Raw genomic sequence first — 24,607 nt, 5'->3', positions numbered from 1 at the left:
ACTTGAGCACCGTTGGCACTATTCTCCGTTGATCACGTCTCCTGTGCTGTCTAGGATCAGAGCTTGGTCAGTGAAATTGACGCCATTGTAAGACAATGTGAGTCTGTGTGTACCGTTGTATGTCATTCGTGTGTTTCTGAAACACACAATCCTCCCCTTCCCTTGGACATCAGAGAGTGATTTGATAAGTTTGAAGCCGGATCATGGCCAAGCTTTGCTCGTCCAGGTCCTTAGAATCTGTCGCTTTATACTCTGACCGGTCCACCGACCTCCGGGTCGGTCGAAACACTGCCGTTCAACCAAGAGGAGGATTGTCTCGCCGTGGCAAAAAGTCAACAATCTGAGCTGACAGATATCTGTATCTCTTCCATCTACGCCACCCCATCTATCCCATCAACCACAACTTCTACTCCATCTATTCATCCCAATGACACCAATCAAACGACCTCTATCCATTCCTACTCCGCCGAGCAGCCCAGAGCCAGGCCGACCCGGATCGAAGAGCTTCAACGGATTCCTACCTCCCTCTATTCCACGCAAGACTAGACGAAGCCAGCGAGGGTTCCCTCTGTTCATCGTCATGGATAATATCAACCTTCCATCGGAATCTGTACCGCCAGAGCTAAGAGTGGGATGCGAGCAGATCCTCAAGAGGGCCAAGGAGTTGAAGAAAGCCGAGCCTATCGTTGCATATTGGTGTCAGTTTGACATTCCAAGTGAATTTTGTAAGCTGACACGCCAGCAGGCTGCTTCTCTGCCGCTCAGAAAGCTCTCAAGATCCCTAACAGATCAGCAGAAGGGACGAAGTTTCTGCTTAATCTCCTGGACTGCCTGGAAGAGGTGAGAGCCCAGCAACCCACGACATCACGAGTTTTACTGACTGGAGATAGATGAAAGCCTTGTTGGATTCGAATGATGCGATAATCACGGAGGCTGCTGGAGCTGCTTATGTCGAGAACTTTGCACTGAAAGTCTTCATGTCTGCTGACAACGACGATCGAAACGGGGTGACCGGAAAGTGAGTGGACGCTGCAATGTCTCAGCTCCTAACTAGCTACAGGGCCACCATCCGAAAGTTCGTGGTTGCGGGCCAATTCATCGAGGTTCTGAGATGTTTCGAGAATGGGATGACGGAAGAGGTATGTCTGATTCTTCTGACTTCATAGTGATTGTGATGCTGAAGACCAGTCTCAGATGGAGCAAAAGCTGCAGTACGCACGATGGAAAGCTGCAGACGGTGCCAAAGCTTTGCGAGAAGGGAGAGAACCTGCATCTGGACCACGTGAGGTCTTCCGCGCGACCATTTGCTTGCCCTATGCTCACTACAACTAAGCCATTCCTGATCTCGACATGAACCCGCTTCCTTCGATTCCCTCTGGCTCCCCAGAATCGGGCCCATCTACTGTCAAGGATTCCCCTCCTCTGGTAGCAGCACCAGACTCGTCACTAGCGCCGTCTACGACTCATCCTCGTGACTCCCCTTCAGAATCGCGGCCGAAACTCCCTGATATCGATACTGGAAGCAACAATCTCCGGACACCTAGACGTGACCATTCGAGCGGCAGTGGAGCTTGGAGCACCGTCGCGACGCCAGGATTAGCGGAAGAGAACGAGCATGAGAAGATGTTCCCTGCGGCCTCCGCTCCCCCTCCTGGTCTCGCGTCTCCCCCTCGATCACCTGCTACTGGAGAGAGGAAGAATGTACGATTCATGGGTCCGGATGGCGCGCCACTCTCACCGGCGCAGACATACTTCTCTGTCGACTCGGTTGCCCATCCAACTGCTCCGCCTCCCACCACCATAGAGGATTCTCCATCCTTGCCTAGCGTCAATCTACCCCCTGCAACATCAAGACCTCGAGGAGATAGCGGGGCCTCCAATAATTCCATTCCGAGGTCAATGGCACCAATCGACGGCGCTCGAGGGAACGGCCAAAATGGGAATGCATCGGTGAAAAGAGCGAGTCCGAAACATTCACCACATCTTAATCCGATCGACACACCGCCACCGCCTCCTCCATCCCTTGCATCTATCAGTCCGACTGCTCCACAGCCTGCTGTGTCCCACAACAACGGACCGAGCGGCGGCAGTGGCGGTGGACTAGGACTTGCCCCTGGTCCTCCTGCTTCCTCTGCCCCTGTCTCCCTTACGAGGAAACAAGTCGACCAAGTGCAGAAGCACGCCAAGTGGGCCATCTCTGCACTCGATTATGACGATTATGAGACTGCCAAGGAACAGCTGAAGAAGGCTCTGGCCATGTTGGGCCCATGAGATCGGTCGAGTGACCAGCCAAGCAAGTCTTCAGTCAGGGCCCATGATTGTGACGAATAGATTCTAGATCGGGTTGAAAGACTGGAAAATATTTACAAACACAAGCAGAGATTGAACGGTCCGCCGATACTTCGTCGAGTATTCGCAGTCCGATCCGCAAACTCCTCTCAAATGCCTCGTGTATTATCGGCAGTGTCCTCATTCAATTATCCCTTGCCTGTGATAGTCGAATCAATACATAGCAACAAATGTATGTACGCGTGCAGAATGTACTCGATGAGCCTCTCTCGATCATCGTCCGTCTACTCGTCCTCTTCAACCTCCATCTGAGCCAGAGCTTCCCTGGGACATGTTATCAGTTTGTGTCAACATCTAGTGAGCCTTTGCTCACCGGTATGCCTTTCGACAGGCGGTCTTGACATGAGCGCTCTTGAAGCCTTTCACCCGTGACTTCTCTTTACCCTGTAGACGCAGGTGAGCTTCGGATTTGAAATGCGCCTGACCGACTCACAGCAAGATACATTTCGTCAAGATCTGCCGGTCGCGTCAGCACTAGACAGCTCGTGTTTGTTCTACTACTCACTATTATCCTCGCCTAGCAAGTCCAGCCGAGATGCTGGAATCCACCCATAACTCGCTTGAGCGTCAAAGAATCTCACGAGCCAGGTCCGCTGGCCAGTAGCCCCATTGTCCTTCTCGGCCTGGGCTCGGTTCTTGAACACGGAGGGCGGGATCTCGGATGGGTCATCGTCGTCTTGATCGATGATCTCAGCTGGGAAGAAGGGAAATGATGTCACTAAGAGACTGTGAGCGGGCCTCCTATCGATAGATACATCCAGTCTTACATTTGGCCCAGACTGGAGAATCTAAAGTCAGCGAGCTCCGAATGCGGTCCAAAGTTCACTCACCAAGGGTAGACGGAGGATAAGGATCCTCCTCCTCGTCACCCGCTGGCTTCGCGGAAACGGAACGCGGGGCAGCGGTACTCCGCCTCGGTCTAGGTCGAGACGGGGGTTTATGGCTGGTTACTGAAGCTCGAGTTTCCGGCTTAGGATCCTCCTCCACCTCCTTCGCTTTCCGCTTCTTGGTGTTATTGACGGGTTCCGGACTATCAGGCTGTTTACGCTTCCTGCCCGAGCGGTAAATGTCCTCCGCTTGTACAGCGGGAGCACCTCGTCTCGGCCGCGCAGGTTCAGGCAAGGGCTCGGTAGCACTGGAGGAAGATGACGACACGGGCGTGAGAGAACTCGGGCGAGAGGAAGGCAGTGGTCTGTGCTCGAGGGGCTCATCGGGCTCAGGACTCGGTTCCGATTTTGCTGAGATGACCAGTTCAGCAATGCGGCGATGGACACACCGGATAGACTCACCTTGAGTCACTTGGGTCTTTGGTGGATCCGGCGGCCTCTCTGGCTTGTCCGGTCTTCTCCTCTTTGAACCTTCAGGGAGCACCCATCCGACGTTGAATCTCTTGAACAGGTCTTGGTTGTCAACATCCTCCGTCACTAGGTCCAATGTTCTCTCCTGGGCTCTGCGTTCTCTGTCGCTGAGAACTGCCACCGTTTCGTAGCCAACCACTCCTACTTGATTGCTGTGACTAGCATGAGCGGCAACTTCCTGCTCCTCTACGTGCTTGTCTCTGCCTCGGGTTCGCTGCCCAGAAGCTTTTGGTGTGTGTTGAGTGTCCAAGCCTGCCTCTTCTTCAAACGCTCTTGCTGCTGCCGCAGTCGCTCGAGATGATCTAGCAGCCACCCTCTGCTTTGCTTGCTGTTCTCGTTCTTCCCATCTTCGCTTCTTGTCCTCTGCTGACATGTAATTCCGCTTCTTCGGTGGTTCCGGCGGCGGAGTCGGGGCACGAGGCTTGTCCAGAGCGAAGCGGAACAATTCAGCGAGGTGGTCTACAGAGCCTTCAGTACCTCCTGCTGGCTTTGCTAGCAATGAGGACAGAAGAACCAAGGAGGGCTCAAGATCGCCAGAGGGCTCAACGTCGTCTGCAGTCATCGGCTCATCGCCGTCCGCCAGTGATGGCCGCAACGATGACCACTCCAAGATCGAGTCGAGATCCTCCAATAACGGCTTTGCGTTGGCTTTTATACGCTTTGCGATCCGGCTGAAAGTGGTTTCTGGAGCATTGTATAGAATGGCATTATCAAGAACAAGGTTGACATCGTGCTAGATGTCAGCTGTTGCTGGCAGTATGTCTCACCTTGAACTCTTCAACATTACGGTATCTATTTCTTTCGATCTTATCGTCGATGTAGAGCCAGCACATAGGTTCCTTTACCACGTCATAGTAATCGGGAACTTCCATGGCGTTGATGGGATGAAGAAATATCTCCTGTCGGTCCATCCTTCAAGGGATTTAGCTACGGCATCTCCGCAGAGCACTCACGCCGAGATCTTCTCCAGTGTAAGGCGTAAGCGTCCATAGTATGGAAAGATAAATTGGTCCACCATGTCGTTGATGAGCTGCGTTTGGCGTAACTTCTCCTTTTCTCGTTTCCTGACGAGCTCGGCGAGAAGTCTGACCTTCTCGAGATCGTTTCGAAGCATTGTGAGAAACTGTACCATGTCAGAAATGCATTCGTGCGGATCTCACCTTGAGCTTCGTAGCCTTTTCCGCATCCGTCTGCTGCTTCGAAGCAGAGGCAGCTGTCCATGGCTGGCGTGTTGAGCGATTGCTGCACGTCGTAAACTCACCTCGAGATGTAAGCGCTTCAGTAATGGCGCTCCTCGTCTCGCCTCCCGCTTCAAGCTCCAATACCGACACAATCGCTCCACGAACGGCTGTTTCTTCCGAATGAGAAATTTAGCAATGTAGTCGAGCAGCGTCTGAACTATGACCTGGGGGACGATCGGCGGTCCTGGGCGGTACGACTTTGTGTGCGCTCTTGCAGACTTGGTCGTCACAGGTCCAATTTTGCGCTTCGGGAGCCGATGCTGCACCCTGGGTTTCGGCGGAGGCTGCGCTACGGGCGTTCCGGAGTAGTTGGACCCATCTTCGTCCTCGTCCTCATCGAAATCGTCTTGGGATCCAGCCTGAGAGCAAGAGTAAGGGCCACGTTGGGGCGTGACGGTGCAGACTCACAGGCAGATGCTTTTCACAAAAGGCTCGTAGCTGACCATCCGTGCTCATTGCCTTCATGCTCATCAACAGTCCCATCTGTCTCGCACAAGTGACATGAAAGGCTGTGAAGCAGCTTTTGTTATCGCACTGAATACAGGCACCGACCCGCTCGCGGCAGAGGGAGCATATCTGAGATATCAGCCATGCATCCGAGCGCTTGCTCACCAATTTCCATCTACTCTTGGGCACCATTTCCACTCCATCAACAGGCTCCATGTAGATAGCATTGCTAACGGTTACTTCGGGGATCCATATCGAGCACAGTAGGTGAGCCCAATGTCCAGTCGTAGTTTGCTTGAAAGCTCCCCCTTCATTCGGGCAAAACAAACAGGACTTGAGTCATAAGCTCAAATTCTTGTGACATCGTTGAGCTTACGACTGGGTTCTCTGGCGCCACTGTGCACTTCCGACACAGCCACTGGCCCTCCGGAATATAAGGCACGCCGTAGCAATCTGAGTGGTCAACTTTCAATGATCAAAGTTCCGACCCACCTTGATGAACAGCCAAGTTGCAACCATCGCAAAACACGATGGCATTCGAGTTCTCGCCTTCAGGATCATCGCAAATGGAGCATCGAGAATCTTCTACAGGGAGATGCGAAGCTGGTTGAGGGACCCTCTTGATCTATTGTTCCATCAGCTGCTGATCCATTAGCTCTCTGGACCGGCTCACGAGATCGAACCACTCCTTCTCGAGCTTGTCGACCATGATCTCAAAGACCTCGTAGGATATAGGGCCGGACTGATCTTTCTTGCGTTCGGCATTAATGTTGTCGAGCCAAGCTTGGTCTGACAGAGAGAGTGAGCTATGCTCTCGGGCTGGATTGCCCGCTCCTCCCACCCTGCTCGTCCATATCATACTCGACTTGACCCTTCAGCTCGGCTTCGATTGGTTCTGACGGGTTGAGCGACTTGTCCTCATGGTCCATTTCTCCGCTCACCTATATAGCGAATGTAAAATTCCGGCCTCTCAAAGTCTGAAAAGTCATTGTCTGAACGGAATGTCAGTCGCGCTTCGGCAATGGGATCGTTGAGTCGCCTCACAGCCATAAGATCGGCTCTGCTCCTAAGATGACGGATCAGCATCTGGTCGCTCAGAGCTATCAGCAGCTTACCGAGTGCACGCCAGCCGGTGCAAGCAACGCTTTATCATCTTCGACAATTCTAAACGAGACGGTCGGCAAAGAGTGTTGATATTTTTGATCAGCGGCTGATTCGAGAATTGGCATCTTGACGGTGAGCCATTCTTCAGGGCCCTTGGGGTACCCCGATGTGGATGGCCGTCGTCAGACGATAATGGAAGTGATGAAGCAGTACAATTGATACAATGATGATGCGAGCCAAACAGCGTCCAAAGATGCTGCTACCGGCCAGACGCGCGACCGAGTAGTCGTCACGTGAGCAATGAAGATGTGGCGGATCTCGCCGCCAGGTCCCGCCCACATCCCCGGTTTCATTTGCTTAGGCGAGGTTTGTAACTCGGTAACTCTCTTGTGAACTGCGTTCAGGTCGCTATCCAGTGAAAGGGCACATAAGTGGAATCTTGGATGGCTGTGTCATGAGGTGGTAGAGCTGGATTGGATAGCATCCGAGGACCTCGACAGACATGTCTGCATCTTACTTCGAACTGGACTTCAATCCATCTTTCGACACTTTACATCAGGGCCAGCATTCGGGTATTGCAAGACCAAGACCATCTCCCTTACCACTAGGAGCACCCTCAAGCATCAGTCCTTCTATATCGCCTACCTTCAGCTCACGTTCAGCCCCGACTAGCCCGTTGTCTCGACCACGTCTGCCTCCGGGCTTGACGCCTCTCTCTCAAATCTCGCCCCTTTACCTGCAAAGCCAGCCACAGATCAATGCCGAGGGTTCCTCCTCGTATACTTCAGCCTTCTACACCAGACATCCATCTCGGCCTGTTCAAGGGGGTTCGACCTCCCCTCAAATCGTCAATGTTCAGTCTGCGAGGACGAACGGATCGACAAACCCGCTCCGGCGGACTTTGTCGGGAAAGACAGTTGCGAATGCAAAGGCTGGTCCTTCAACGTTCCGCTCGCGAGGCAGATCACGTCGTTCTCAGAACGGTATCTCTTCGTCCTCGGAGACAGAGACAGAGGTCGATTCGGACTCTACATTTGTCCCTGGTCGCAGGACCAATTCGCGACACAAACAATCTCTCTCACAACCTGATCTCGTCGCCCTTCGATCCAGGCTCGAAGGATGGGCGGGGGACGTTGCCAGGGGACAGAACCCAGGCGGAGACAAGAGATCACATGTGATCAAGAAACGAGCCACTCCTCCGGCGTCGCCAAATCCCGCAGCTTCATACTTTGGAACCTTTGGCAGCACTAGTCCTCTGACCAGATCTCACGCTTCTCTCGCTTCTCTGCAGAAAACCCCTTCACCACATCCGAGTCCACCTTTGCTCACCCCAATGACGCCCGTCATGTCGGCCGCATCCTCGGAGGCATCAACTCCCATGACCGTCGGCAGGACAATGCCCACTGGAGGAGTCACGGGAAGTGAGGATGCCGATGACGATACAGCTTCGGGCACGGACTCGCCTTCGTCAGAGTCCCTCTCTTTCACTTCTCGAAAGAGCCGACTTCGCCATCGCATGCCTGAACGCTCAAAGAGTGGCTTGGGCCTCTCATTCGAAGCTAGCCCAGAGATCACACTGCGTGACGTGCCCGAACACATCCCAGCTATCATCGAGCGGACATTTTCTGATTCGAGCTTGTTATCTTTACGACTTTTGGCTGTCTTTCCGAGTCTATGGGGAATTTGTGTCCTTATCGATGCTCTGTTTTCTGCTGTCCTATGGGTAGATGTTTGGCCGTGGGGTGTAGACCTCTCTCGAGAGGCTTTGGAGAGGCTCATGGCGGGCAGCATATCGGAAGACGGAGCTTCGCGTAGGGTTAATCGAGGAGACATTGTGCTGTCCATGGCTTGGGTAGGCTAAACACAATCTGCGGGAAGCGACGGCTCACTTCATCCCAGGCTCTGTGTACAGCTCACTTCTGCTTCGAGCTGACCACGGGCTTGACACATCGTTGGCGATCTTACTATCCACTATTATCGACTTTGCTTCGTCTCTTATCCTTACAGTGTCTCTGTTGGCCAGCTACATACCTGACTCTCTGGGTGCTTGGTGCGCGTCGACCGCTTCTCGCATGGGTAGTCATTGGGGTGACGACTGGTTGGTCCCGCACAATTCAGATGTGGGTCACCAGTAATGTCATGACTGGGGAGACAACCCCGAAAACAAAACCTCGCTCGCCAAATTTGCCGCCGGAGGATCTTGACTGGATCGAGAGATTCACTTGGGATCGGAAGTGGGATTGGGACGCCGTTGCTCGTGAGGTGGGATGGAAAATAGGTGGATTGTTGTTGATCACTGCCGCGTGGTTGTTCTGGGGCTTTGAGACCGGAAGGTATATTGAGGTATAGCCATGGGACTTGCGATCACTCGAGAGATAGGACACGACATGATCTGTTACGAATCACGAGAATATCATGAATGCATCAAGCGTTTCTCGAATGATTGCATAAATATCCGCCTTGCTTTCCCGTTGCAACGGAGATTCCGTCCTCGAACCAGAGCAGCCTCTGCATCTACCCGTCACATTCGACCATGAGCTATGTCTGAGGGTGGTGGCCCGTTTAAATCTTCGGATCGAGATGCCACTCCTGAGAAATCTCGTCGAGTGCATGTCAAGGTCACACGGACGCGAATGGCATGCCTGACCTGTAAAGCAAGGAAGAAACGATGTGATCTCGTTCGCCCACGATGTGCAGCTTGCACGAGGTTGAGTCTGGTGAGTGCTGAGCGCTCTACAAGGCCTGATATATGCTGAAGGTCGCTGGAGTACTGTGAATGGCCCTCAATACGCCATCTCAACGGACGGAGTACCGAAACAAGCTCCCCATATCCTGAGAGTCATATCTCTCGGCCACCAGTCAACGAGGCCAGCGGACCCCTGGCTGGCCCTGGATCAACAATTCATCGAGATTCTGCTACACCAGCAGGAGCGTTCAGAACTTACTCATTTGACCCGCAAGCGGATGATGCTGGTATCGGTACAGCTCACCGCACACCAATGGCGGGACAACTGGCAGAAAATGTTGACATAGGCTCAAGGAATCAGGCTCTTCCCGGTTCTCAAGCCTTTCCACCTCAATCTAACCCCATTGATGATGTGAGCACTTTGATCTGAGAGATTCGGCCTGACCACCACAGGCTGTTCTTCAACTCTGGCTCGAGACTTGTGCTCCATTTCTTACCGCACCGGTACAAACGAGATCTCCAAAGATTCACCCTCCTCTGCGGCTCCCTCCACTGAGCGCCCGATCGACTCTTCAGCCCGTGGACCCGACGAGTGGTCTACCAGATGGAGAAATACAGACTGAGATCCTGGACTACTTCCGAGACCAACTTACGAGCCTGGTATCTTACGACGACGTGATGTTTCCAGATGCGTTTCAAGTGTTTAGCATGACGGCAAGCGCCAACATCGAAAGTCAAGCCGGTAGGGCACTGCATTGTGGGATCCTGGCGCTTGCCGCGAGACACATGGTGAATAAAGGTCAATCGTCCATGGAGAGAGTGAGCGAGCAGCTCGGCGATGAGGGATCAGATATCATCATGACGCGACTGAGGGAGTTGGAACATGACGGGGAGCCCAAGGAAAGTGAACTGATCACGTTGCTGGCGGGCTTGTTGATGTTCCTCATGTACAAGGTGAGCCGAGGTCGAATAAACAGACTGAAAGGCACAGATTTGTCGGGGCGATGTCTGGGGCTTTGGGAAGTATATCGCACACTTGGGACGATTGTGTTCCGTTCTTTTCCCCCTGGAACTGGCAAGACCAAGTCTCAGCAGTCCTAAATTCTCTCTGTAAGTCTATGCGGTTGGTAAAGTCTTTTTGACTCCCGAGCAGCTTGGAAGAAGTCGTGTATCATGACAGCTGCGTGAGTCAGCTCTCATGCGTGTTTGGCTAATGCCACAATCTCAGAGCTCCTCAATCTACCTTCAAGGCTCAGTCTTACCCTCTGAGACATCGATTGCGTACGCAAATCTCCAACGTGGGACACCCCATCCATTGACGGGTCTGGCGCTGCCACTGTACTGCGTTGTACCATTGATAGGGCGACTGGTCAAGACAAGATGGACACAACAGGATATGCCGTGGAGCGATCGAGAGTTAGACGAATTGACTTCATCGGTGCAAGAGGTCGAGGACAAGATAGAGGCCGAGAGATTGTGGCTTGAGGACCTGGTCATACGTGCGTCTGAAGAGCGCGTGATTATGATGACCCACTGAGTGTGGCTCAGGGCTACCAGATATGACGAGCCACCGGTATTTTCACGACGCCTATCGGATAGCTTGTATTCTCCAACTCAAGTGCTTCGTCCTGGACCATCCTCCTCAGACTCTGACCGTCCAACACTTGGTCCGAAAGGCGCTATCTCTACTGGAGACGATGGAAATGCTGAGTCTGCCTGGGTTCGTATCGTCTCATTGGATACTTTTCACCGTGGCAGTGTGCTCGGCGGGACCCTCTGTCGAACAGAAAGGCCAGAGCAGCGATCGAGAACGGATTGTGAAGCTGTACGACCTGGCCATGTGAGCTCCCGCCTCCCACCTCTTCTCCTGGTGTGTTGCACGCTGATCCGCCTAATAGCGAGAAGCTCGCATTCCTGAACATGTCTCGTTCCAAGCAGATCGTCCAGAAACTCTGGGAACAGAACAGAAAGGGGACAGTGTCCGTCCATTGGTTGGACGTCATCGCAGAACTAGATTGGGAGATTATCTTTGCGTGAGGTCGGCGGGTATCCTTGTCCGTTGCGTGATGCATCAGGCTGCAGTTCTAGTCTTACCACGTATACGGCTGCTCCGATTGATTTTGTACACTAATATACTTTCTACGCCAATACAACAATGGATCAATGACGAGTCCCTCATCCCCCTGTATGACAGATATCACGCGGCATATGAATAGCTCGCTTCCATGTACCTTGTCCCCTCCCGTCTGAATGTCTATCGGAGACGTCTCCGCCATTCTGCCTGTGCTGGGCGGGGGAGACACGTCTCTCAACGGCAGTGACATGACCACTTGGCAGTTTAAGATGCCCAAAGCGTCCTTCACACCGGGAGGCACCTTCGACAGGTCGAAATCGGTCGAGGAAAACGCAGTTGACATGTCTAGACCAGGTCGTGCAAAACGATCGGCCAGGTGTGCGTGACATTGCGCGAGAAGGGATATGGTAAGCGAATGGGATGCGTAAGAGTGATGAGGTGGAGGATTATTAGGTAAAGGTATTTGAGGAGGTATCGAGCGCGTTGCCGAGGATGGCGATACGCTAGATGGATCGTATAGAGGGATATGTCCAATGTCCTTACCTCCTGGCCGGATGAAGTCTGCTAAGCGTGACGGTAGACGTAATGAAAAGGCTACGAGCGGCTCAGGGTGTAGAGTCAAGGAAGTGAATGAAGAAAGCGTAGCGCCATGGTATCTGGATGGTTCACCGGCGGAAGATGGTGTCCGAGCAACAGCAAGAGCTACAGGCTGATGAGGTAGTCAGAACTTGCCGTGCAGCGTGGCGTCATAACGGACGAGCACCGCTCACCTGTGGAACATTGCGCATGACGCCTCTGAGCTGTTCTGAGATATCTGATCCATTGATTGGAACGGGTTCTTGACCCATATATCGCCTGACCATGGACCAAACTGACCATCCTGACCGAGAGCTAGTAGCCCACATGCCATTCGGACAAGCCCTATGACCTTTGTGAAGTGTAACAGATCGACATGAAGGTGGAATTCAGGTCCCAGGAATTTCGGCAACTCTGCAATCGTGCATTCCGATGCATCGGGATCCGTGATATATGTTGTTGTTTCTCAGCATCTCACAGAGGTGAAGGAAGCTACAACTCAAAGATGGTTGTGAGTCCTCTGCAGCTTCTCAAGGGCACATTCCACACCTCTGACGATCGCAGAAACTCCAAGTTCTCATCAGTATGGAGCTCGAAGGCGTGACGGACGTGCAGCCGGCAGAAGAGGATTATGAATACTTCTTCAACGTGTGTCATGGGATCAGCGAGTGAAGCCTCACTTCCTGCTGATACGTGTCACAGGTGACGTGCGGATCATGTCGCGAGCCCCATCCGAAAGTCATCTCATTGAACCAAACGGCAAGTCTTGCTCCGTGCGAGGTTACGCTGCCGCTGATATGCATATGCAGGAAGAGCATGAGATATCCGGTTCGAGAGGTTCAGCACACTTCGTGTGGAGATGTCAGAATTGTAAGGTGAGCCTCCATAAACTTCATTCACGAATTGCATCTGAGCTCTGACTCTTTGGCACAGAAAGAACACTCGGCCTCTTTCGTGCCTCCCACCTCTTCAACTAAATCGACAGCCCCATTACCGTTCTCTGAGGAGAATGGCAAGTTTGCGCCGTTCATCGCTTTGGACTGTAGAGGTCTGGAATTCACGAAACTGCATTTCAGAGGTGGGTTGTGCCTCTCGAGGCATTGCGATACTGACGAGCTATTGCAGGCAAATGGAAGTGTAAAGGGACAGAAACCGGGACGCCGTTCGAGATGGAGTTAAATGAGGAGGATGAGGATGGACGATGGGACGACTACGATGAGAAGGCAGGGACGCCGGTCGGAATATCCGAACTGAAGTGCAAGATTCAGCGTTTATGAGAGGATTGGAGTTCAGTTCGAAGCGAAGTCAAGTACTATTGGATGTACATGCAGGGCTAGTGAAGTATGAGAGAGGTCTAAAGGCCCTCAACCTTGGATCTGTAAACGTTTCTGGCGACCTCGACTGCCTCTCCGACCTTGTCAAGCTCCGTCCCGAGACCCGTAGCATTGTCGTCCTTTCCGCCGCCCTGATACAGCCGGATAAGCAAAGGACGCAACCACATTGAGAAGCTATCTGACATACCTTTCCCCCGACAATTTTGGTGACTTCCCCAAGCCAGACCTTGGCGTCCAGCACCTTGCGCGACAGGACTTCTTTCGGCAGGTAGTTGGTGTGTGCAACTTTGCCAGTCTCAGTCTCCGTGCTGAAGACATAGATCGCCTTGCCGAGAGTCTTTCCAAGGTTCGTGGCGGCAGCGAGGATCTAAGCGGTCATTAGATACAAGACCTGGCCATCATGGAGACTGACCTTGGGATTTGCCCCGAGTCCAAAGACGCCGACGTAGACGGACTCGTTCGGATTTTCGCTGAAGTACTTTTGCACCTCGTCAGAAATCTGCCCCTTCTGTTAGCTCTGGTCATGGGACCGCGACAAGATCCACTCGCCAGCTTCTGATCAGCCTTCTCCTTCGCTCGAGTAACTGCCAAGATCTCGGCCTGGATCTTCTCGTATTTCTCCTTCAGTTGAGTCTTTCGGACCAATGAAATGTTACTTTGGACTAGCTCCTGAAATTGATTAATAAGGATCCGCAGATGGATGACATACAGTGTAGAACGCCTTCAATGCCGCGTCTTTCTCCTTGCCTTGCAGGCCATTCGCCCGCTCCAATCGGTTCTCGTAATCTTTGGCCTTACGAGATACCTCATTGGCCTCGAATCCAGTCACAGCAACAACTCGGCGGATCCCTTTGGCGATGGAGGACTCCTCGGTGATGACGAAGTCTTTGATGTCGTCCGTCTTGGCCACGTGCCTGTGTAGATGATCAACATCACTAATACCTGCCACACTCACGTTCCCCCACAGAATTCGATACTTGTCGAACGCCACTTGGAGTCTTCGATGTTCTGCTGGATATCCTCCAGTGGATATCCGATGGAAACGACTCGAACGGGATCGGGGTAAGCTTCTCCAAAGACTGCTCGCAGCCCGGGTATCTTGTGAGCTTCTTGTAGAGACATTTCTTTGGCGTAGACCGGGACAGCCTTCTTGATCCATTCGCAGCAGATTATTTCAATCTTGACCAAATCGGCAGTAGTGATCGACTTGTTATGAGAAAAGTCAAACCGGAGGCGGTTGGGAGCGACTAGGGATCCTTTCTGGTCAATGTGGTCGCCCAACACTTCCCGGAGTGCAAAGTTGAGAATATGAGTTCCAGTGTGGTTGTTTCGAATTGGCCATCGGCGGTCCTGCGAGCGTGAGATCACTCTGTACAACCTCTGCTTACCTCATCATATGTGCAGAAAACTTCATCGCCGACCTTGATCTCGCCTTCCTCCAGTTGGCCGATATGCAGGACGTGTCCGTTGTAAACTTGGACATCCTCAACCTTGAACTCGGCCTTGCCATCAATAGCAAGCACTCCAGTGTCGTTCTCTTGACCTCCTTGCTCGGCATAAAAGTTGGTCTTATCGAGAATGATACCAAATGAAGATCCTTTTGGAAGCTCAGAGGTGGATGAGTAGAATTTCGATGAGTGATAAATGGTCTTGACAGTGGCTTTGATATCAGAGAGCACTGACATCATCAGCGAGGCCCTGATCTGGTGGCACTCACAGTACTTAGCCTCATCATTCGTCTTCGGCACGTCCGCATTAGCTTCCAGAGCCGCAAGGTCATGCACGTCGAGCTTGACACCGACACCACCTGCGGCCTTGCCACCAGCTTTACTCGCTTCCAGACTGTCCAACCTTGCCTTTTCAAATGCTTCTTGATCGATGCTCAAACCCCTCTCCCCCGCCATGATTTGAGTCAAGTCGACCGGGAATCCGTATGTATCGTATAATTTCCAGGCGTCTTTCCCGGGCAGGACAGTCCGGTTCTCTTTCGCGGCAGCATCCGCGTATTTGCTGAACAGAGCCTCTCCACGGCTTAGTGTTCGGGCGAATGATGCTTCCTCCTCGTCGAGAATCTCCTTCAGTTCAGCAGTCTTCTTGGTGACCTCGGGGAAGATTTCCGACTACACGCGTCAGTCGGGACCTTAAGATCATTGGAGATCGCTCACCAGAGTGTCGACGACAGTCGGGATAAGAGACGAGAAGAAGCTGCCGGGCTTCGCTCCGAGCTTGTCACTTGCATATCTTACTCCTCGTCTCAAAATTCTCCGCAGCACATATCCTCGACCGTCCTTGTCCGGTATACCACCATCAGAGATTGCGATTGTCAAGGTTCGAATGTGGTCCGCGACGACTCGGTACGCAGTATCGATGCCATCCTTGTCATCCGCTCCGAGCTTGCCGGTGTATGGTCGTGTACCGGTCAGCTCTGAAATCTTGGCAAAGATGGGGGTGAAGACATCAGTGTCATAATTTGATCGAACATTATGAAGGACTGAGACTAATCGCTCGAATCCCATACCGGTGTCCACGTGCTTGCTTGGGAGAGGGCGCAATGAGCCGGAAGCTTCGCGGTTGTATTGGATAAAAACGTTGTTCCAGATCTCGAGAACGTCCGGATCATCCGCGTTGACCAAGTGTGCAGCCTCACGTCCGCCTATGCGGTCAAAGTGAATCTCACTGCAAGGACCGCAGGGTCCAGTGGCTCCCATTTCTGCAAAAGCGCTCAGTGTCCATGCCCACGGCCCTTGAAATGAACTCACCCCAGAAGTTGTCCTTTGCGTTTCCGGGCAGAATATGATTCTCCGGCACACCAATATCACGCCAGATCTGTCTTCCGAGGGGGTCAGCTACCGGAAAAAAATTAAAGGAGATCTTAAGTAGCTCACTGAGCCTCTGAATCCGGTTCAAGACCTTGTTTCGCATCTCCCTCAAAGTACGTAACGTAGAGTCTGTCTTTTGGCAGACCATACACGCGTGTTAGAAGATCCCAAGCCATTGTCAGAGCGCCGAGCTGGACGATGTGTTAGCTATGCGAGCATACCACGCGGTCTCTTTCATACCTTGAAGTAGTTGCCAAATGACCAATTGCCTAACATTTCAAAGAAAGTGTGGTGATAGGTGTCTTTGCCGACGTCGTCAAGATCTAGGGGGAGATCAGTCATCCGCTTGGTCCAGCCTGGACCCACCGTTGTGCTTTCCTCCCGCTCGTATACACTTCTGCGAGTTGACTGCTCGAATCAATTTCGACAAGTCAGACTTGGGGTCCGCTGTGCCAAGGAAGACCGGTTTGTACTGGTTCATACCCTGAGAGCGCCTCAGCTGGAGCATCCTCGAGTACGGTCAGACTCACAGCATTGGCAAAGAGGAGCGTATCATCCTCGAAAGGGATGACTCCGCTGGACGGCCAGAAAGTATGCTCAAATCCAGGTTGGTCTCTGAAGTATTCGATGAACGTCGATCTGACCTTGGCAGCGGGCCAGTCCTCCCGTCTCGGCCACGGGTGAGGGCTAGACACGGGGACATTGGGTTTGCTGGAAGCTGCAGACATTGTATAGCGATGTTGCCAGGTTGGCGGGTAGGATGATCTGGGATTTAAAAGTAGACGATTTGGAATGAGACGCGAGGCTGGACGTGAAGCGATGCTTGTAACGCTGTACAGTCTCTCTGCCAGCATTCAATACGAGGTCAAGATACCTCGGTGGACGGACGACAGTTTTTGTAGTCCAAGATGTGAAAGGAGTCGAGTCGAGTCGATATCCCTCGATACCTCAAAGGGATGAACCAGCTGAGACTCAATGTCGGGCCTTGCGAGATTGCATTGGGTTGACCACGTGGGATGATCAGTGGCGAAATTCATCGTGGCGGGATATGAGATGCATTTTTCTGGATAGATGTCATTATAGATGAAATTTGGCAAGATCCCGGGAACACGCTTGCTCGATGGCTTGTGGCTATGCAGTCTAGTAGAGAGGGACGGTGGTCATTCTACGCCTGGTAGCTGCCATCTTCTTCTGAGCAAGAGTGTGGAGGTCATCGGCATTGTAAGACCAGTTGGCTTGAGGGGCAATACCTTGCTCAAACTCGCTGTCCCAATTGGCGATGATACCCTCGACGATGGGTTGGCCAGCGATGAGAATGTTCGCAATGGAGGGAGGGAACCCGCCTTGGTTGTACTCGAAGGCGTACAGCCTGCGGACAGTCATCAAAGGATAACTTGACCTAGCTCGTAGTCGACTCACTCGGTCAAGTTTGGAGGAGCTCGGTCAAAGTCTGATGCTGTTCGCATCAAGATGACTCGAGAGAAGTCCATAAGACCAGCTCTGTCAGCCCGGACCATGGCCTCGAACGAAGCATTGTCCTCCTGAGCAGTGAGTGCGTAGTGTCCAGTGTTGTTGGTCCACTGGAGGGTGATGTTGCCGAATGCTTCGGCGAGGTCCGATCCGGCAAAGTAAACGTCAGAAGTAGCGACGTCTGGGAGAATCAGCGGAGCTCCAGAGCTTGCTTCCCGTCCGACTCACCGCCGAAGAAGACGGAAGGAGGCTGGTTGGCGGGAGCGTAGTTGAATCGAGCGCTGTAGTGTGAGAAAGGCCGATACTATTGCGAACTCACCGGTAAGCAGCGGCCGAGGCAGTGTCGTTCAGCTCGACACCCTTGGTGAACTCGAAAGCCTTTTGACGGAGATTGGTGTTGAGCTATGACTTGTCAGATCACGCCCCGGGCGTCGCAGATGACTACTTACCTCGAAGACCTCAGTTCCGTAGATATCGTCAGGGTTGGGTGGGTCTCCAGGCTGGTTGGTGCCCTGGAGCCAATAGCCAGTAGTCCAGTTGCTGGGAATCTGCCTAGCATCGAGCTCATAGCTGAAGATCGTCAGGACAAGTGGCTTCGATGCAAGTGCCGCCGTACTCACGCCAAGGCCACTTGGACAGCAAATTGGGCCAGACCAACGGAACCGAGGGTTCCCTCAAATGGATTGATACCGGCGATACCGGCGATCATGCTGCATGGGTCAGTGTCGTGCACAAGACGGACCGACTCACAAGTAGGTTTTTCTGAAGTCGAACTTGTGGGATAGGAGCAGAGCCTACGAGACTATCAGAGACTGACCTGAGCGGAAGATGAGTCCCAGGCTCACAGTCATTGAGCATGCAGCATTGATCTCTGCTTCACCAGTCACGAATTGACAGATCGTACCGTTGGAATCGCAGTGCACTTCGGGATAAAGAGGAGAAAGTCCAGTGACGGTGACATTCTGGTCAAGTTGGAGAGGCTCAGACCAGATGGACTCGGGGCCGAACATCCTTCAAGACAAAAGTATCAGCGACAATTCGCCCTATTAGCCTATCTGGAATGCTGCTCACGAGACAATCATGACTTTTGGTCTGATAGGGTACCATCGCTTCTCTAGGTGGTCATCTTCGTAACGCTCAGAGATTGCTGCGCCTTGAACGAGGAGGGAGCTCGCGAGCGCAGACACAGCCAAAATTGGGACCACATTATTGCTGAATAGTGTATGAAGACAAGACAAGAAACTGTTGTTCCCCCACTGAAAATCTTCTCAAGAGACGGATCTTCGCACCAAAATCAGTTCCGAAAAGATAACGGGTTAATTAATTTCTAAAATTAGCAACACTGGCTTTCCGCCGGCAATTGAGGTCGTGTGATAAGTGGCAGCGCGTGGCGTGGCGTGGCGTGGCGTGGCGTGGCAGCTGTGGGAGCATGCAACGAGGTATGTATTTAGCATACAGTATGTCTATGTAGTGCCAGTTGAACGATGGAATGTAATGGCCTAGTTGCAGAGAGCTAGAAGTGGACATTACAATCTAAGGATATTACCGACGAGACCTGCGACGAGAGGACCAGCAATGGGCAAACGGTCAAAGTACTGATACATGTAAGTTCACCGAGGAGTCCAGTGACGCCTTCGAGGAGACCGTTGATGTTGATATGCAGGGAGACGAGAATTCCAGAGCAGGTGATGAGAAGATCGGGAATGAGAACCTTGATGCCAGACGTTGACAAGGAGCGAATCGGCAGACTTAACCAGGGATCCCTAGTTTACCGCATGATCAGTGATACGCATGACCGCTATGTATAATCAAGCCTCAACTCACGACGGCTGGGTCCTGATGAAGGTCATCAGGAATGGAAGAGACGAATACGTTGACGTGGGCAGTGATCTGGACGAGGATGTTCGCAACATTGTTGATGTCGAGACCACGACTGCACGGAGCATCAATGGATAAACCGAAGCCGAGGGAGTACTCACACTTCGAGCCGCACCATTTCTCGTTTGTGAAAGTGAACACCTGCATCCGCTGCAATATCGGCATTGACGGACAGTAGCTCCAGACAGTGCGTCAAGGGTTCTACGACAACTCCAATATGCGCGTCAATATCTGTAACCGCCAAGACCTGGCCAGCTTCTCGGACGATTGTAGCCTGCGTTACTTCGTGAGCTTGCTGTTTGAAACCTGATCCAATTCTCACCACTTTGGCCTCGACATCTGCAAGGATCGAGACAACATCGAGGTCACGTTTGGCAATCGGGGCAATGTCTTCCTTGAGAGGCAAAGGGGCGGCGAGAACACAGCCAACGAGGGGAAGTGCAAAGAGAACAGATGAGAATCGCATGCTGATTGATGGGATATGGGTATGCGTGTAAAACCATAATTGTCGAACAAGGCGAATTCAAAAGATTGAAAAAATTGCAGTGGTGGCCAGCGGGATGTGATGAGACTGGCAAAGGAGCACAAGATCAACTCGCTCGTCTTATAAGGCAATCTGAAGGAAGCTGGAAAGGTGTCTGCAGTCGCCAGTGTCGGCTCAGTGTGGAGACAGGACAGTCTGCCAAGACATGAAGACCCGAAGGCAGTCCTCGTCGTCCTTATAAACGGCATATCGTGGCCGAGCTAGGTCATTTATACCGCTACAAAGTGCAAAGGACATGTGCTAAGATGTCTGTCTGGTCACGCCTGGCGAAGTAGGATTGTACATTATTATGCGCTCGAGCGCAATGTCTAGTAGTGAAGTCTATGCACACGTTCCCGCACAATATCCTCCCCCGTGTATTGCACATCCGAAACAACTCAGAGCCCCAAATCCCGCACTAGTCAGTGTCAAGGTGGCTATACTGAGTACACCTTCGCCAAGGACGAAACCGGACGCGACCACGATGGCGAAGAGGGGTGTCTCGCCTGTTCCACTGGCTTTGGCAGTTCTGTATGCTATATATCCTCCTATTAAGCGAGCGAGTGAGAAGGAGGGAGCGTTGAGGAATCCGATGGCGAACGCTATGCCGGATGGCAGATATGACACCATGCGATCAAGCTGGGGACTCTGTAAGCTTGATCGGAAGGATTTGGCAGCCGATGCCAGGGCGAAGAAGGCCCCGAACGCAATCATAAAGGGCACGACGTGATCCGGGAGATGACCATTGTTCAGCAGTCGGGCGAGATTGAGCCTGAGCGGAGCGTCAGCCGGGAATGGATCACAGGTGAAGACCGCTCACCAGATACCCGCAGACGGAACGGCGAATTGAGGCCCAGGGATAGTATACACCGAGGTGTAAAACTTGTATCCTGCGGTAGATACGAACACACTGGCCAGACTCCCGATCATTTGGCCGTAGAATTGGGATCGTGGTGACGCTTTGAGTAGATGACCGGTCTTTAGGTCTTGCATCAGATCGCCGGCTCTGCTTGTCAGCCCAGACTCGCGGATATAGGACGCACTGTTGAGCCCCGGCCTCGGCGACACCACCCGCAATGACATTCGCAACGACGTTGCCTGGCTGAAGGACAGCGAATAAAAGCTGGCTGATTTTGCCGATGCCCGAGACCTATCGGGCGTCAACAATGATCGATGTGGGGAGACTCACAGGGTTGAGATCCGTCTCCCCCAGTGCGCGGACCCCTATCAAACTCAAAATACTGGCCAGGATTAGTCCAACGGCCGTTGCCCAAGGATGAATGCCATCCGCCCCGAACACCATCCACACGAGTACGACACCAAGAATACCGCTCCCTCCTAAACCCCACCAGACCCAGGATCCAGGGACGAGACGTTCTGGTGGCTCGTGCTCCGGGTCGTCCTCTTCAGGTACTGGATCGAAATAATCGTCCCGAGTGCGGTCTTCCGGCGAGGCCGGACGAAATACGCCAGGTCGGGCACTACGTTGTCTGTAGTGGGAGATCCAGCGGTTCAGATGATCGAGCGTAATAGGCAACAGTGAAATGATGGACTCCGCGATCATGATGGCCAGTGCAACCCAGAGCTAGGTGTGTCAGCACCGGCCACAAGGGGTTCGACTCACGATCCAGCCGCGAGCTCCGTTTGTGGTCGAACCTACAGGACCAGGTGCCCAGCCTAAATGTTTCGAAAGGGGAGATAAGACTGCCCAGCCAACTAGCATTCCGGCATTCATGGAGACTGTGACTGGGAAGCCCATGATGATCCCTTGACCGACATATGACAGGGACGGCGTGAAGCTGGCCTGGCATTAACTCCGACAAAACCCACGCTGTTGCACTCACTACCACAACCAGCCAGCAGCAAGACTGGTGCCAAAAGGAATGCTGAAGATGTCGAAGATGGGTATGGAGAACAACACAGGGAAGAGGAAGCTCAAGACCTGGTTGTTTCAGCTGATGATCTCGTACAGTCAGCTACTCACGGTCATAGCCCCACTAGCAGCAAAACTCCAGCCCAACGCTCGCCACCCCGATCCTCCCATGGCTTGTTCATCCTGGTGGTTCTTGGCTCTGGCATCGGACTCTCGAGACGATTCTTCGTCTGTCTCTGCAGACGACCTCGGTAAACGCTTATATGTTCCGCCGGAGGGTTTGAGGGATTGAGACGGTGGAGGGATTTTATGCAACAGGGCGATGAGCTGGGCCGTCGCGGCTGGTCTGATCAGCAGCGGCTCTCAGTCCATAACTCACTTCCTGACGGAAAGACTAGCTTTTCCTTCACGATGACCTGACGTCTGAGAGGAGAGGCGAGGAAAACCCTGCAAAGTGATCAGATTATGCGATCTGGCGCATCCTCACCCAAAGAACGCAACTGCTAGACACCACATGACCAAGTGACCGTAGTCCAGGACGATTGGAGGTCTACCGTCCACGTCCATTTTCATCATCTCAAGCGCGGGGATGATGCCAACGAGTCCAGCGGCCAAGGGCATGGTGCCTGTTGCCACTGCGGTGGTTTGCAGGATGACATTCTCCTGAGGTGTAAAAGGGGTCATCATGAGGGTTGGGAGGATTCTGGGAATGAATCTAAAGATGGCGAAGCCAAGGAGTGCGGATTGGAGGGACATCATGGACACCCATCCTGCATAGGCTCAGCCATTTAATTTCGATGTATCCGCTCACCTGTCTGGAGTCCAAAGTAAATATTGGTCATGCAGAGAATGACTCTGCAACATCTCAGCGCAAGGTTGAGGTGAGTATAGCTCACCCCACACCCAGCCCCACAACTATCGCCCTAAAGGTCATGTCGTTCCCCTGTGGGACCTCCAAGTCCATCATGGACTCTGAATCATCCTCGTCTATGCGGTTCGGGGTTATCATCCCCCGTCCCGAAAGTGGGGAACTGGCCGGAATCAGTATATCGTCGTCGATGAGATGGGATCGGGCTCACACGGGGTTCATGGTATCGGATCGATGACTGCTACGTGTAAATGTTGAGAATGTCCGCCATGACCACGACACAAGCAGTCTGAAGTGTCGATGAATGAACTCAAGCACGGTGATCGACCCTTCGGCTGATTTCCTTTTTTCCAAAAAGCACGTAATGACCGATCTTTTCGGACATGAGCGAGCAGGAGGCGAGCGGCTGCTGACTCAAGATGAGGTTGCATTCATATCGACTACGGTTGACTTACAAAAGGCGGGTTGTAAGCATTGGAACGACTAAGACAGCTGCTTGGAAACTTGGATGGTCGCATCCCCCCCCCCTTGCCCCCCTCCGCTCTCTGGGCATTTGCATCTGCTCATCCGAAGTTCCTGTACTCAAAAGACTAAAACACTCTTGCCTTTCCTCTTCGAATCATGTACACTGTCTACCATCTCCTCATGCTTATCAAGCTTGTAGCAACTCAGTTCGGACTTGATGCCATGCTTTGCAGCCAGATCTAGACACTCCTTTAAATCTTCGGTCCAACCGTGGAGGGAGCCGATGATCGTGAGGTCTTTAAAGATGATATCTTGATAGGTGAAACGGAGGTCGTCAGGTTGCGAGACTACCACGTATGTACCATGACGTCTGGTGATATCCATTGCGTAGCGTTGAGCAGATAGCGGATCGGATGTGAGGATTGTGGCTGAGTTTCATGAGCTCAAAATCGAGAGGTATGCCGTGGGGGCCTGGACCTACCATCAGCTCCTTTCCACCCTTCGTAGCCCTTGGGTCTGAGCTTGTGAATCTCCTCGACTGCCTCTTCAGCTTTAAGGCTCGTGGCGTCTATGCAGAGATCAGGGGCGAGTCTGAGACCCTCAGTCATGGCTATTGGTTCGGGACGAGCGTCGATGCCGACGACAGTGAGGCCCTACAATGTGAGTCGTCACAGAGCCTGTTTTGGGCGCACCATCGCTTTGGCCATTTGGACACCAAGATGACCCAATGCCCCGAGACCGCTGATCGCGAGAATCTGTCCAGGCTTCAATTTCGCCTTTTTGATAGCTGTATAGATGGTGATTCCGGCACAGGTCATCGGTGCAGCCTGGGAAAGATCAATCCACCAAGTGCGATCAATTGACTTGCCTGCTCAAACGACATTTCGTCCGGGATGGGAGCGAGATACCTTGCATCAAGGATCTCATACTCTGCAAAGGCTCCGTTGGTCGTGATACCGGTGTAGAGAGAGTTCGGACAGTATCTGAGGCATCAGCAGAGATCATAACGCACTCTTACTTTGGTAGACCAGCTTTGCAATCTGTGCATTCACCTAGGTGCAGTGAGTCATAGTATGTAGTATGGCAGCGGACCCACCACAGACGTCACGATGAAGCATCCCGGCGACTCTTTGACCAATCTTCACGGTCCCTTTTGCGTCCTCCCCTAGGGCGACGACCGTCCCAGCAGGTTCATGACTCCCAATCAAGGGGTACTTGTCAGTCTTGAACTCGCCAGTGAACAACATCATATCGGTGTGACAAAGTCCCGCAGCTCCAACCTTGATCAGGGCTTCGTATCCTTTGGGCGAAGGCACGTCAACTTGCTCCAACTTGTAGTATTTTCTGGCGGTCAGCCTCTGTCCGGTTTAACGGCTCACTCTCCCACGCCGTGGATCCTCAACGCCTTCATCTGATTTGGTATGTCAGTCGCCATCGTTACGAGGTGTGTGATATGGACAGGCCTTGAGCGACGTCGAAAGGAAATTGTTTGTGACGTATTGAACGCCAGGTGGAGACACAAGGTGGAGGTCATCCGGCGCG

General features: G+C 52.7%; 10 protein-coding genes across 10 annotated transcripts; 4 read left to right on the top strand and 6 right to left on the bottom strand.

Annotated features, from left to right (window-relative positions):
* Positions 1-427: 427 nt before the first annotated feature.
* BD324DRAFT_649194 (Vta1 like-domain-containing protein) lies at positions 428-2,271 on the top strand (the record flags this gene model as incomplete). Its single annotated transcript, XM_022017948.1, has 6 exons — positions 428-698; positions 746-840; positions 891-1,018; positions 1,061-1,139; positions 1,195-1,282; positions 1,334-2,271. 6 exons carry the CDS (start codon positions 428-430, stop codon positions 2,269-2,271), a joined length of 1,599 nt encoding a protein of 532 aa, XP_021872966.1.
* Positions 2,272-2,494: 223 nt separating this feature from the next.
* On the bottom strand, positions 2,495-6,743 carry BD324DRAFT_618522 (PHD-zinc-finger like domain-domain-containing protein). The gene is made up of 20 exons (XM_022015040.1): positions 6,511-6,743; positions 6,440-6,461; positions 6,337-6,387; positions 6,237-6,290; positions 6,069-6,184; positions 5,888-6,020; positions 5,772-5,848; positions 5,561-5,728; positions 5,357-5,524; positions 4,969-5,307; positions 4,868-4,930; positions 4,661-4,830; positions 4,475-4,619; positions 3,639-4,440; positions 3,180-3,587; positions 3,117-3,128; positions 2,855-3,067; positions 2,783-2,805; positions 2,663-2,733; positions 2,495-2,613 (listed from the first exon to the last, which is right to left on the bottom strand). Exons 1-20 carry the CDS (start codon positions 6,622-6,624, stop codon positions 2,574-2,576), a joined length of 3,189 nt encoding a protein of 1,062 aa, XP_021872965.1. The 5' UTR covers positions 6,625-6,743; the 3' UTR covers positions 2,495-2,573.
* A 138-nt stretch (positions 6,744-6,881) lies between these two features.
* Positions 6,882-8,930, top strand: BD324DRAFT_618519 (N-glycosylation protein-domain-containing protein). Its single transcript, XM_022015039.1, has 2 exons — positions 6,882-8,351; positions 8,399-8,930. The coding sequence occupies exons 1-2, from the start codon at positions 7,002-7,004 to the stop codon at positions 8,846-8,848; spliced, it is 1,800 nt and encodes a 599-aa protein (XP_021872964.1). The 5' UTR covers positions 6,882-7,001; the 3' UTR covers positions 8,849-8,930.
* A 13-nt stretch (positions 8,931-8,943) lies between these two features.
* BD324DRAFT_310731 (fungal-specific transcription factor domain-domain-containing protein) lies at positions 8,944-11,189 on the top strand. The gene is made up of 8 exons (XM_022012455.1): positions 8,944-9,216; positions 9,268-9,597; positions 9,639-10,139; positions 10,177-10,295; positions 10,339-10,369; positions 10,414-10,684; positions 10,734-11,025; positions 11,091-11,189. Exons 1-8 carry the CDS (start codon positions 9,040-9,042, stop codon positions 11,101-11,103), a joined length of 1,734 nt encoding a protein of 577 aa, XP_021872963.1. The 5' UTR covers positions 8,944-9,039; the 3' UTR covers positions 11,104-11,189.
* An 86-nt stretch (positions 11,190-11,275) lies between these two features.
* Positions 11,276-12,122, bottom strand: BD324DRAFT_649191 (flavin reductase like domain-domain-containing protein; the record flags this gene model as incomplete). Its single annotated transcript, XM_022017947.1, has 2 exons — positions 11,276-11,968; positions 12,030-12,122. 2 exons carry the CDS (start codon positions 12,120-12,122, stop codon positions 11,276-11,278), a joined length of 786 nt encoding a protein of 261 aa, XP_021872962.1.
* Positions 12,123-12,302: 180 nt separating this feature from the next.
* BD324DRAFT_618509 (hypothetical protein) lies at positions 12,303-13,148 on the top strand. Its single transcript, XM_022015038.1, has 6 exons — positions 12,303-12,346; positions 12,400-12,483; positions 12,538-12,594; positions 12,645-12,710; positions 12,769-12,913; positions 12,961-13,148. The coding sequence occupies exons 1-6, from the start codon at positions 12,341-12,343 to the stop codon at positions 13,110-13,112; spliced, it is 510 nt and encodes a 169-aa protein (XP_021872961.1). The 5' UTR covers positions 12,303-12,340; the 3' UTR covers positions 13,113-13,148.
* BD324DRAFT_618508 (alanine-tRNA ligase) lies at positions 13,149-16,943 on the bottom strand. The gene is made up of 14 exons (XM_022015037.1): positions 16,519-16,943; positions 16,355-16,472; positions 16,229-16,311; positions 16,055-16,179; positions 15,929-15,999; positions 15,335-15,879; positions 14,887-15,289; positions 14,558-14,847; positions 14,125-14,519; positions 13,879-14,083; positions 13,719-13,838; positions 13,582-13,668; positions 13,357-13,536; positions 13,149-13,300 (listed from the first exon to the last, which is right to left on the bottom strand). Exons 1-14 carry the CDS (start codon positions 16,840-16,842, stop codon positions 13,190-13,192), a joined length of 3,057 nt encoding a protein of 1,018 aa, XP_021872960.1. The 5' UTR covers positions 16,843-16,943; the 3' UTR covers positions 13,149-13,189.
* An 88-nt stretch (positions 16,944-17,031) lies between these two features.
* BD324DRAFT_618502 (purine nucleoside permease) lies at positions 17,032-18,754 on the bottom strand. The gene is made up of 9 exons (XM_022015036.1): positions 18,530-18,754; positions 18,304-18,469; positions 18,209-18,252; positions 18,079-18,168; positions 17,908-18,028; positions 17,778-17,860; positions 17,687-17,739; positions 17,408-17,639; positions 17,032-17,357 (listed from the first exon to the last, which is right to left on the bottom strand). The coding sequence occupies exons 1-9, from the start codon at positions 18,538-18,540 to the stop codon at positions 17,129-17,131; spliced, it is 1,029 nt and encodes a 342-aa protein (XP_021872959.1). The 5' UTR covers positions 18,541-18,754; the 3' UTR covers positions 17,032-17,128.
* A 1,340-nt stretch (positions 18,755-20,094) lies between these two features.
* BD324DRAFT_618498 (OPT oligopeptide transporter protein-domain-containing protein) lies at positions 20,095-22,966 on the bottom strand. Its single transcript, XM_022015035.1, has 12 exons — positions 22,812-22,966; positions 22,629-22,763; positions 22,544-22,587; positions 22,220-22,502; positions 22,112-22,179; positions 21,844-22,073; positions 21,704-21,801; positions 21,484-21,658; positions 21,049-21,444; positions 20,903-21,009; positions 20,680-20,865; positions 20,095-20,631 (listed from the first exon to the last, which is right to left on the bottom strand). Exons 1-12 carry the CDS (start codon positions 22,820-22,822, stop codon positions 20,202-20,204), a joined length of 2,163 nt encoding a protein of 720 aa, XP_021872958.1. The 5' UTR covers positions 22,823-22,966; the 3' UTR covers positions 20,095-20,201.
* A 58-nt stretch (positions 22,967-23,024) lies between these two features.
* BD324DRAFT_618494 (chaperonin 10-like protein) lies at positions 23,025-24,562 on the bottom strand. The gene is made up of 7 exons (XM_022015034.1): positions 24,445-24,562; positions 24,162-24,409; positions 24,084-24,117; positions 23,934-24,048; positions 23,758-23,892; positions 23,547-23,718; positions 23,025-23,493 (listed from the first exon to the last, which is right to left on the bottom strand). The coding sequence occupies exons 1-7, from the start codon at positions 24,498-24,500 to the stop codon at positions 23,183-23,185; spliced, it is 1,071 nt and encodes a 356-aa protein (XP_021872957.1). The 5' UTR covers positions 24,501-24,562; the 3' UTR covers positions 23,025-23,182.
* Between the last annotated feature and the right edge of the window lie 45 nt (positions 24,563-24,607).

Source organism: Kockovaella imperatae (genome assembly GCF_002102565.1).
Source record: "Kockovaella imperatae strain NRRL Y-17943 chromosome Unknown BD324scaffold_3, whole genome shotgun sequence".
NCBI classification, from domain to species: Eukaryota; Fungi; Basidiomycota; class Tremellomycetes; order Tremellales; family Cuniculitremaceae; genus Kockovaella; species Kockovaella imperatae.
This window is presented reverse-complemented; position numbering and strand designations above follow the sequence as displayed.